This window comes from Balaenoptera acutorostrata, chromosome 10, assembly GCF_949987535.1.
Source record: "Balaenoptera acutorostrata chromosome 10, mBalAcu1.1, whole genome shotgun sequence".
Taxonomy (NCBI): domain Eukaryota; kingdom Metazoa; phylum Chordata; class Mammalia; order Artiodactyla; family Balaenopteridae; genus Balaenoptera; species Balaenoptera acutorostrata.
Window position 1 is genome coordinate 48,176,161 of NC_080073.1, and position 12,314 is coordinate 48,188,474.

Genomic DNA, 12,314 nt, shown 5'->3' on the forward strand with positions numbered 1-12,314 from the left:
TCGTTTGAGGAATATAACACTTGATTTATATGTAAGACAGGTGAAAATGGAATTGCTATTTTCATCACAAGGGAAAAAAATTATGTAACTATGTATGGCAATGGATGTTAACTAGACTTATTGTGATCATTTTGCAATATATACAAATATCAAATCATTATGTTGTACGCCTGAAACTAGTATAATGCTGTATATCAATTATACCTCAATTAAACGAAAAATGGAATTGCCTATTTGGAATGCTCAAGTCCCACCTCCCTGTCTTTGTTCTGAGGCACTGTTGGAAACTTTAGGGCTCCTGGGACCACAGTTCGATGCTGCTTTAAAATGTACTGATGCGCTGAAACTAGTAATCTACATTTTAAAACTGACTTTTAAGTGTCCTGTATTGTGTAAAGGATAATGTTGTAGGAAATTTATATGTTGTGAAGTGAGTGAAAGATGAATGCTCATGAAAGGTAGGGATGAACTCATGAAAAGAATATAGCTAAACCAGGCTTCTCTTTTACAGGCTGGAGCTGGAAAGAGTTTTCTTTGTAAGTGTTCCTTTATTGAAATCTACAACGAGCAGATCTATGACCTCCTGGACTCTGCATCAGCTGGACTGTACTTAAGGGAGCATATTAAGAAGGGAGTCTTCGTTGTTGGTGCTGTGGAGCAGGTGGTGACCTCAGCTGCTGAAGCCTATCAGGTACCCTGCCTTGAGCAATTTGATTCGTAGGCAACATAGCATGCTGTGACAAGCACCTTGATCTCAAAAAAAAGAAAGAGTTGGGCTTCCCTGGTGGCGCAGTGGTTGAGAGTCTGCCTGCCAATGCAGGGGACACGGGTTTGAGCCCTGGTCTGGGAGGATCCCACATGCCGCGGAGCAGCTGGGCCCATGAGCCACAATTACTGAGCCTGCGCGTCTGGAGCCTGTGCTCCGCAACAAGAGAGGCCGCGATAGTGAGAGGCCCGCGCACCGTGATGAAGATTGGCCCCCGCTTGCCACAACTAGAGAAAGCCCTCTCACAGAAACGAAGACCCAACACAGCCATAAATTAATTAATTAATTAATTTAAAAAAAAAAAAGAAAAAGAAAAAAGAAAGAGTTGAGTTACTAAAAATGTTTTGTAAAACCATAACCAGAATGTTCATGAGAAGAAATGAAAGAAGGATATGACACTTTTATAAATTTCCCCTTCGTTAAAATAGAAGTTTGACCCCTTGATTTTGTGTTATTTTGGTGTTGTTCATTCCAGTCATAGACTCTTAAAAACAACCTTATATGTCACTGGAGGACAGTTTGTTAGTGACCATATCCCTTTAGTTGTTCCTCCTGGGAGCTGCCCTTTTGTTTTTTGGGTTTTTTTTTAAAGGATATAGAGCTACAGTTTTATTTTATTATTATTTATTTATTTAATACATTTATTTATTTATTTAATTTTGGCTGTGTTGGGTTTTCGTTGCTGTGCGCTGGGTTTCTCTAGCTGTGGCGAGTGGGGCTACTCTTTGTTGCGGTGTGCGGGCTTCTCATTGTGGTGGCTTCTCTTGTTGCGGAGTACGGGCTCTAGGCGCGCGGGCTTCAGTAGTTGTGGCACGCTGGCTCAGTAGTTGTGGCACGCAGGCTCAATAGTTGTGGCATGCAGGCTCAGTAGCTGTGGCGCATGGGCTTAGCTGCTCCGTGGCATGTGGGATCTTCCCGGACCAGGACTCGAACTTGTGTCCCCTGCATTGGCAGGCACATTCTTAACCACTGCACCACCAAGGAAGCCCGGAGCTGCCCTTTTGAAGAGCTCCTGGGATCTCTGCCCTTCAAACCAGCTGGCTGGTCTCTCTATTTTCTACCCTTGTTTATTACTTGTTAGGTGTCAAAAGGCAACCTCTTTTGGCCATTCAGCTCAGGACAAACAAACCTTTTGACAGGAATTTGCAAAATATTCTATTCACATTTTTTTTTTGAATTTTTGAATTTTTTTGAATTTATTTTTTTATACAACAGGTTCTTATTAGTTATCCATTTTATACATATTAGTGTATATATGTCAATCCCAATCTCCCAATTCATCCCACCACCACACACACAAATGCACCCCGCCACTTCCCCCACCTTGATGTCCATACATTTGTTCTCTACATTTGTGTCTCTATTTCTGCCCTGCAAACTGGTTCATCTGTACCATTTTTCTAGGTTCCACATATATGCATTAATATACGCTATTTGTTTTTCTCTTTCTGACTTACTTCACTCTGTATGACAGTCTCTAGATCGATCCACGTCTCTACAAATGACCCAATTTCATTCCTTTTTATGGCTGAGTAATATTCCATTGTATACATGTTTCACATCTTTTTGATCTGTTTGTCTGTCGATGGGCATTTAGGTTGCTTCCATGTCCTGGTAAATAGTGCTGCAATGAACATTGGGGTGCATGTGTCTTTTTGAATTATGGTTTTCTCTGGGTATATGCCCAGTAGTGGGATTGCTGGCTCATATGGTAATTCTATTTTTAGTTTTTTAAGGAACCTCCATACTGTTCTCCATAGTGGCTGTATCAATTTACATTCCCACCAACAGTGCAAGAGGGTTCCCTTTTCTCCACACCCTCTCCAGCATTTGCTGTTTGTAGATTTTCTGATGATGCCCATTCTATCTGGTGTGAGGTGATACCTCATTGTAGTTTTGATTTGCATTTCTCTAATAATTAGTGATGTTGAGCAAGTTTTCATGTACTTCTTGGCCATCTGTATGTCTTCTTTGGAGAAATGTCTATTTAGGTCTTCTGCCCATTTTTGGATTGAGTTGTTTGTTTTTTTAATATTGAGCTGCATGAGCTGTTTATATATTTTGGAGATTAATCCTTTGTCCATTGATTCGTTTGCAAATATTTTCTCCCATTCTGAGGGTTGTCTTTTCGTCTTACTTGTAGTTTCCTTTGCTTTGCAAAAGCTTTTAAGTTTCATTAGGTCCCATTTGTTTATTTTTGTTTTTATTTCCATTACTCTAAGAGGTGGATCAAAAAAGATCTTGCTGTGATTTATGTCAAAGAGTGTTCTTCCTGTATTTTCCTCTAAGAGTTTTATAGTGTCCAGTCTTACATTTAGGTCTCTAATCCATTTTGAGTTTATTTTTATGTATGGTGTTAGGGAGTGTTCTAATTTCATTCTTTTACATGTAGCTGTCCAGTTTTCCCAGCACCACTTATTGAAGAGACAGTCTTTTCTCCATTGTATATCCTTGCCTCCTTTGCCATAGATTAGTTGACCATAGGTGCGTGGGTTAATCTCTGGGCTTTCTATCTTGTTCCATTGATCTATGTTTCTGTTTTTGTGCCAGTACCATATTGTCTTGATTACTGTAGCTTTGTAGTATAGTCTGAAGTCAGGGAGTCTGATTCCTCCAGCTCCGTTTTTTTCCCTCAAGACTGCTTTGGCTATTCGGGGTCTTTTGTGTCTCCATACAAATTTTAAGATTTTTTGTTCTAGTTCTGTAAAAAATACCATTGGTAATTTGGTAGGGATTTCATTGAATCTGTAGATTGCTTTGGGTAGTATAGTCATTTTCACGGTATTGATTCTTCCAATCCAAAAACATGGTATATCTCTCCATCTGTTTATATCATCTTTAATTTCTTTCATCAGTGTCTTATAGTTTTCTGCATACAGGTATTTTGTCTCCCTAGGTAGGTTTATTCCTAGGTATTTTATTCTTTTTGTTACAATGGTAAATGGGAGTGTTTCCTTAATTTCTCTTTCAGATTTTTCATCATTAGTGTATAGGAATGCAAGAGATTTCTGTGCATTAATTTTGTATCCTGCAACTTTACCAAATTCATTGATTAGCTCTAGTAGTTTTCTGGTGGCATCTTTAGGATTCTCTATGTATAGTATCACGTCATCTGCAAGCAGTGACAGTTTTACTTCTTTTCCAATTTGTATTCCTTTTATTTCTTTTTCTTCTCTGATTGCCGTGGCTAGGACTTCCAAAACTATGTTGAATAATAGTGGCGAGAGTGGACATCCTTGTCTTGTTCCTGATCTTAGGGGAAATGCTTTCAGTTTTTCACCATTGAGAATGATGTTTGCTATGGGTTTGTCATATATGGCCTTTATTATGTTGAGGTAAGTTCCCTCTATGCCTACTTTCTGGAGGGTTTTTATCATAAATGGGTGTTGAATTTTGTCAAAAGCTTTTTCTGCATCTATTGAGATGATCATATGGTTTTTATTCTTCTGTTAATATGGTGTATCACATTGATTGATTTGTGTATATTGAAGAATCCTTGCATCCCTGGGATAAATCCCACTTGATTATGGTGTGTGATCCTTTTAATGTGTTGTTGGATTCTGTTTGCTAGTATTTTGTTGAGGATTTTTGCATCTATATTCATCAGTGATATTGGTCTGTAATTTTCTTTCTTTGTAGTATCTTTGTCTGGTTTTGGTATAAGGGTGCTGGTGGCCTCATAGAATGAGTTTGGGAGTGTTCCTTCCTCTGCAATTTTTTGGAAGAGTTTGAGAAGGATGGGTGTTAGCTCTTCTCTAAATGTTTGATAGAATTCACTTGTGAAGCCATCTATCTGGTCCTGGACTTTTGTTTGTTGGAAGATTTTTAATCACAGTTTCAATTTCATTGCTTGTGATTGGTCTGTTCACATTTTCTTTTTCTTCCTCTATTCACATTTTATGGATTCTAACCTGGCCAGTTGATTTTAAACAATTTTTTGTATGTAATATTTGATACATACACAATATTGCCACATGCATATAACTTACTAAGCATAATGTTAAAATGAACTTGCAGGACCCCATTAGACAATTGAGACTTAAATATCACCAATATTATCATTCTACCTGTGTGCTTCTTTCTATCTCATATCCCTGGTTCCTCCCTGAACATAAGCACTGTGCTGAATGTCATTATCATTTTCTTCTACTTTTAAATCACGTATGTATGTATTTCTTAAAATGTTAGTATTGCCTGTTTTTGAGTTTTAAAAAGAGGTATGTATTTTGCCTTCTCTAACTTTTTTGAAGTCAACACAATGTATGAAATTCATTTATGTTGCCTTTTTTTCACTGCTGTGTAATCCATTATGTGAATATTTGTAAATAAATAAATATACATATATCAGGGTTCATTAATTTATTCTTCAGTCTTCAGCAAATCTTATTCAAACTTCTTAAACTGTGACTCTCATTGTAAAAGATAGGTTTTACTTGTGATCCGGTGTATGTATATATGCATATTTAAAAAATAATGTTGAGATTTTGATTGGAATTGCATTGCAGTTAGAGACCAGTTTGGAGGGATTGACATCTTTACAATAGAATTCATACATGAACATGGTATGTCTCTTCATTTAATTGGGAGTTTAATGTCTTACATTACAATAATTTTTACCATAAAAGTCTTAACTTTTTTTGTTACCTTTATTCCAATATACCTTATATTTTTTATTGCTCTAGTGAGGGATAACTTCTTTTTAAAATTACATGTTGTCTGTTATGTATAGAAATGCAGGTTTTTTAATAGAATGCTTTTATAATCAGCCACCCTGTTAACTATCTTATAAAATCAAGGATGTGTGTTAAATTTTGTCAGATGCTCTTTCTACCTCTACTGAGATGATCATGTGGTTTTTCTCATTTAACATGTTAACATGATAAAATATTGGATTAGCTTTGTCAGTATTTTGTTTATCATTTTTCATCAGGGCTTAAGATTGAGATAAACTTGTAATTCTCCTTTTTCCTACTTTCCTTGTCTTGCTTTATTACCACCTTTATGTGTTTTCTGGAAATATGTGTGATTAGAATGACCTGTTCTTAAAAAGCATGTAGCACTCATCCCCCAAATCATCTGGGCCTTGTGTTTAGTTAGATTGATTATTTGTTTATTTATTTATTTATTTAGTAAGAAGATTTTTAACAACAAATAAAAATTCTTTAATAGACCTATGCAGGCATTTTGGGTCAGAAGTCTTGATAGGTTGCGTATTCCTGGAAAAATTTCAGTTTCCTCTAAGTTTTCAAATATATTGGCATAAAGTTGTTCCTAGTATTCTCATTTTAAAAATCTTTGCTGTAACTACAATTTTGTTCTCTTTTTGAATAGTTGTGATGGTTTATATGGCCTTACTCTTTAATGTTTTATTTTTATTTTCTTTGGGTTTATCCTACTGTCCTTCTGACTTCTTAAGCTCGATGCTTAGCTTGTTTTGGCCTTTCTTTTGTATTTAATGCTATAAATTTACTTAATATTACTTAAAGTTTACAAAAGTTTTAATATCTTAACTGTCATATAGATCTAAGTATTATTCCATTATAATTTCTTTTTTGACCCATGATTTACTTAGAAATGTGATTTTAAATTCCCCAATTTATGGGAAATTTAAATTTATTTTTCATGTTGATTGTTAATTGCATTGGGATCAGAGAATGTGGTCTTTTGTGATTCCTAGTCTTTCAGATTTATTGAGAAATTATTTATGGATTAATACAATGGCCAACTTTTATAAGTGTGTGCTTGAGAAGAACGTATATCCTTGGATATAGGGTTTTATATTTTTAGTAATATTTTTTTGTCTGTATAATCTATCAATACTTAACATATATTAATCTCCAACTAAAGTGTTGGTTTTGTCTTGATTTTTATCTATATATGAAAATATATATGTATACATATAGAGATAGACTTTTATTAGGGGCATATGCAAGTAGTAGAATTAATATATCTTCCTTTGATTTGAATTCGTAGTTTTGTATTTATATTAACACAGTTTTCTATTTTTTTTTTTTTAATTTTTATTTTTGGCTGCGTTGGGTCTTCATTGGTTTGTGCAGGCTTTCTCTAGTTGTGGAGAGCGGGGGCTACTCTTCGTTGCGGTGCGCAGGCATCTCATTGCAGTGGCTTTGCTTGTTGTGGAGCATGGGCTCAAGGCACATAGGCTCAGTAGTTTGGCATGGGGGCTCTAGAGCGCAGGCTCAGTAGTTGTAGCACATGGGCTTAGTTGTTCTGTGGCATGTGGGATCTTCCCGGACCAGGGCTTGAACCCATGTCCCCTGCATTGGCAGGAGGATTCTTATCCACTGCGCCACCAGGGAAGCCCCTAGTTTTCTATTATTAACACAGTTTTCTGTTAACATATTTTGCCTTAAAAATTTATTTTGTCTGATATTGACATACCATTCAGCATTCTTTTGATTAGTTATTTGCCCAGTATATGTTTTCCCATCAGTCCTCTGTGTTTTAATGTTTTAAGTTTTTCTACAAGAAAAACCATGTAGTTATATCTTGCTTTAAAAAAAAATTTTTTTTGACAGCCTCTTACCTAACTTTACATAAGTATGATTGTTGATATTGTTGGACTGTTTTCTACCATCTTTCTTAGTGTTTTTTGTTCTGTTTTATTCAATGCTCTTTCCCCTTTCTTCCTTTCTTTTTTAAAAATATTTATTTATTTATTTGGCTGCATCGGGTCTTAGTTGCAGCATGCAGGATCTTTAGTTGTGGCATGTGAACCCTTAGTTGCAGCATGTGGGATCTAGTTCCCCAACCAGGGATCGAACCTGGGCGCCCTGCATTGGGAGCGTGGAGTCTTTGCCACTGGACCACCAGGGAAGTCCCTCTTGCTTCTTTTTAAGATGAGCAATTTTAGGTTCACAGCAAAAGTGAGGGGAATGTACAGTGATTTCTCATATATCCTGTGCTCCCCCAAATGGGTAGCCTTCCCCACTTTAAACATTCCCCACTAAAGTGGTACAATTGATGAACTTACATTAACATATCGTAATCACCCAAAGCCCATAGTTGACATGAGAGTTCACTCTTGGGTTGCCTTTTTGGTTTTGATCCCGTATGAAGCACCATTTGTTTAAAAAAATTTTCTCATTCGGTTGCCTTTGCACCTTTAAAGAAAATCAGTTGACCGTACATGTATGGGTTTATATCTGACTGTATTCTGTTTCATTGATCTATGTGTCGAATCAGTTACCAATACACAACTGTCTTGATATTGATATTGTTGCTCGATATTAGGCAAACCTGAGGATATCATAGGTATGGTCCCCCACCACCACAATAAAGCAAATATTGCAGTAAAGTGAGTCACATGAATGTTGTGGTTTCTCAGTGCATATAAAAGTGCTGTTCTGTAGTTTATTAAGTGTGCAATAGCATTATGTCTAAAAAAACAATGTATATACCTTAATTTAAAAATATTTTATTGTTAAAAAATGCTAACCATCCTCTGAGCCTTCAGTGAATCATAATCTTTTTGCTGCTGGAAGGTCTTTCCTCAGTGGTGATGGCTGCTGACTGATAGGGATGGTGGTTGCTGAAGGTTGGAGTGGATGTTGCAATTTCTTAAAATAAGACAACAATGAAGCTTGCTGCATCAGGGGACTCTTACTGTCATGAATGATTTCTCTGCAGCTGTTTGGTACCATTTTACCCATCGTGGAACTTCTTTCAAAATTGGAGTCAGTCCTCTCAAACCTTGCCCTGCTTTATCAACCACATTTATATAATATTCTAAATCCTCTGTTGTCTTTTTAACAATCTTCACAGCATCTTCGCCAGGAGTAGATTCCATTTCAAGAAACCACTCTCTTTGCTCATCCATAAGAAGCAACCTCTCATCTGTTTTATCAGGAGATTGCAGCAGTTCAGTCACACCTTCAGGCTCCACTTCTAATTCTACTTCTCTTGCTATTCCTACCACATCTGTGTTATTTCCTCCACTGAATTCTTGGACCCCTCAAAATCACCCATGAGGGTTGGAGTCAGCTTCTTCCAAAGTCCTGTTAATGTTGATATTTTGACCTCTTGCCACGAGTCGTGAATGTTCTTTATGGCATCTAGAGTGGTGATTCCTTTCTAGGAAGTTTTCAGTTGACCTTCCCCAGATCCATGAGAGGAATCACTATCCATGGCAGCTTTAGTCTTATGAAGTATATTTCTTCGATAATAAGATTTGAAAGTCAAAATGACTCCTTGATCCAAGGGCTGCCGAATGGATGTTGTATTAGCAGCCATGAAAACAACATTAACCTTGTTGTACATCTCCCCCAGAGCTCTTGGGTGACCAGGTGTATTGTCAATGAGCAATACTATTTTCAAAGGAATTTTTTTTCTGAGCAATAGGTCTCAACAGTGACCTTAAAATATTCAGTAAACCATGTTGTAACAGATGTGCTGTCATCCAGGCTTTGTTGTTCCAGTTATAGAGCATAGGCAGAGTAGATTTAGCATAATTCTTAAGGCCCTAGGAATTTTAGAATGGTAAAAGAGCATTGGCTTCAACTTAGTCACCAGCTACATTAGCCCCTAACAAGAGAGTCAGCCTTGCTTGACACAGGGTTGCCACAAACCTTCAATTTGTAAAAAACATAATATCTGCAAAGCACAATAAAATGAGTTAGATCTGTATTGTTATTGCTGAGAGGTACGTCTTGAGATCAGGTAGAGTAAGTTCTCTAATTTCTTAACAATTAGTTTGGTTATTCTTTAGTCCTTTGCATTTTCATATACTCAGATTTAGTTTGTTAGTTTCTACAGAAAAGACTGCTGGGATTTTTGAGTGGGATTGGGTTGAATCTGTCGATCAATTTGGGGAGAATTAATATCTTAACAATATTGAGTCTTCCAATCCATGAGTATTCACCAAATAGTTTTGTTTTTGATTTTTGTTTGTATTTGGCCTTTGCACAAGTATTTAAATAAGCAGACTTGTATTTGCTTTTTCACCTTATGTTGTACAAATGATAGCATATTGTGCTACTTTTGCACTTGCTTTTTAAAATTTTTATTTATTTTTATTTTTATAAATTTATAAATTTATTTATTTATTTTTGGCTGTGTTGGGTCTTCGTTGCTGTGCGTGGGCTTTCTCTGGTTGCGGCGAGCGGGGGCTACTCTTTGTTGAGGTGCGAAGCCTCCTCATTGCAGTGGCTTCTCTTGTTGCGGAGCACGGGCTCTAGGCACGCGAGCTTCAGTAGTTGTGGCACATGGGCTCAGTAGTTGTGGCTCGTGGGCTCTAGAGCACAGGCTCAGTAGTTGTGGCGCACATGCTTAGTTGCTCCGCGGCATGTGGGATCTTCCTGGACCAGGGTTCGAACCTGTGTCCCCGTCGTTGGCAGGCGGATTCTTAACCACGGCACCACCAGGGAAGCCCTGCACTTGCTTTTTTAAGCTAATAGTATTTTGAAATTTGTCCCATGTTTGAGGATCTCGCTCTCTTTCTCTTTACAGCTGTATGAATGTATCATTATCTAATATTTAATATACAGTATTTAGTGTTATGAAAAGGAAGCATGAACTACTAACCAAAAAAATAAAGATATAAACCATTTCATTTTTATGCTATGGCTGGTTCATAGAGAGGGTTATAACAGCTCCATTTATTGAGTGTATGTGCTAAGCCCTGTGCTAACTTCTTTTGTATACGTTATTTCATTTAATTTTTTTATCTACTTTTTGAGGTAAGCTACTAATTTCTTCATTTTATCCAATACATATTATGACCATGCCACTCAAGAATGTAGTTCTCAGACTATGGGTGTCACATAGGAGGTTGTTAGAAATGCAGGATCTCATTCTCTACCTCACGTCTGCTGAGTCAGAATCTGAATTTTAACCAGATCCTAGCTGATTAGCATTCATATTACAGTTTGAGATGTTCTGCCCTGTGAGGTAGGTACCCATATTCCCATTTTACAAATATGGGACTGAGCCTTGAAAAGGTCAACTGGCCCCCAGACCACACAACTGGTAGATAGTGGAGCCAAGAGTTGAACTCATGTTCATCCTATTCTAGAGTCTGCGGTCTGAACCTTCATGTATCTGCTTGCCACAGGGAATAGGGAGGGAAAACAAATACTTTGTAGACCAAAAGAGCTAATAAAACTTTGGGCTTGAAGGTAATTTTAAGATTTCTTTTATCTAACTTTCTCATAGTCTCGGTAAAGAAGAGGGTTCAGAGAGATTTTGCGATTTGCATTGAGTTAATACAAATAGAGAAATGGCAAAGCCCATTCTAGATCCTATGCCTTCTGATTTCCTGCTTGTTTTCTTTCATGACATGGAGAAGAATCAAAAAAGGAAAGGGAAAGGAAAATAACTTGAGTATATTCCTCATTAGATCGTCTCTCACCACTCTTTGCAAATTTCCTACTGATGTTCGTGGCTGTTGTGACCACTTGGAAGTCGTGATAACGTATTTTCCTTTTGCCTAGGTGTTGTCTGGAGGGTGGAGAAACAGACGTGTAGCATCGACATCAATGAATAGAGAATCCTCTAGGTCTCATGCAGTCTTTACAATTACAATAGAGTCGATGGAGAAAAGCCATGAAACTGTGAACATACGGACCTCCCTTCTCAATCTGGTGGATTTAGCAGGATCTGAAAGGCAAAAAGATACCCATGCAGAAGGGATGAGATTGAAGGTAAGAATGGAATTATGGTCTTCAATTCTTGACTGTGAATTATTACTAGAAGTCAATACCAAGCTAAGTGTTTTGAGGGCTACAAAGGATTAAGAAATTGCTTTCATCCAAAAGGTATAGACATTTTTGTTGTGGGGTAGGGACAGTAAACATACATGGGATATGATGAGTGTCAGTAGCAAGAGTATTTGAATTCATGCCAAAAGGGGTGATAATATGAGTGGTAGCAGGGGTCAGAGGAAGAAGGGTGTGACATGGCCTGCTTGGGGGAAGCATGGGAAAGTAGTTCTGAGTTAAGGGTTAAGGACCTCGTTCTAGGCTAAGGTATTACCAGAAGTTCTTGGTAATATGTATTGCTAATGTGTATATGTATATGTATTGTAATGTGCACTGTCAATAAAATGTGTGTGGGGACTTCCCTGGCGGTCCAGTGGTTAGGATTCCACGCTTCCAATGCAAGGGACACGAGTTCAGTCCTTGGTCAGGGAACTAAAATCCCACATGCCCTGCGGCCCAAAAAAAAAAAAAAAGGTTCTTACATTATAAAACAACTATACTCCAATAAAAATTAATTTAAAAAAATAAAATGTGTGTGGATTCTACAGTTTAGGATATATAAGGATGGGAGAGAGAAGAGTCAGAAATGGTAGAGGAGAGGGTCTTGTTTGCCTTAAAAGTGAGGATTTGAGCCGCTTGAGCTCTCAGGCAGTTTCAGTCTGTCTCACATTTGTGTTTCTATAGGGACATGAAGTAAAGAAAAATAGCATAAGTTCAAAATAGGACATATGCTGGGCCCATTCTAAATGCTTTATATATATTAGCTATTTAACCGTCCCAACAACTCTGGGAAGTGATCCTATTATCCTTTCTATTTTGAAGAAACTGGA

General features: G+C 37.3%; 1 protein-coding gene across 2 annotated transcripts in view; it reads left to right on the forward strand.

Annotated features, from left to right (window-relative positions):
* The window catches only part of KIF15 (kinesin family member 15), a 78,512-nt gene that overhangs the window by 24,858 nt on the left and 41,340 nt on the right, over nucleotides 1–12,314 (forward strand). For both annotated transcript variants that reach the window (XM_057555447.1, XM_057555448.1), the window contains exons 7-8: nucleotides 512–691; nucleotides 11,218–11,427. In XM_057555447.1, coding sequence (XP_057411430.1) covers nucleotides 512–691; nucleotides 11,218–11,427 — 390 coding nt within the window. The remainder of the gene's footprint in view (nucleotides 1–511; nucleotides 692–11,217; nucleotides 11,428–12,314) is intronic.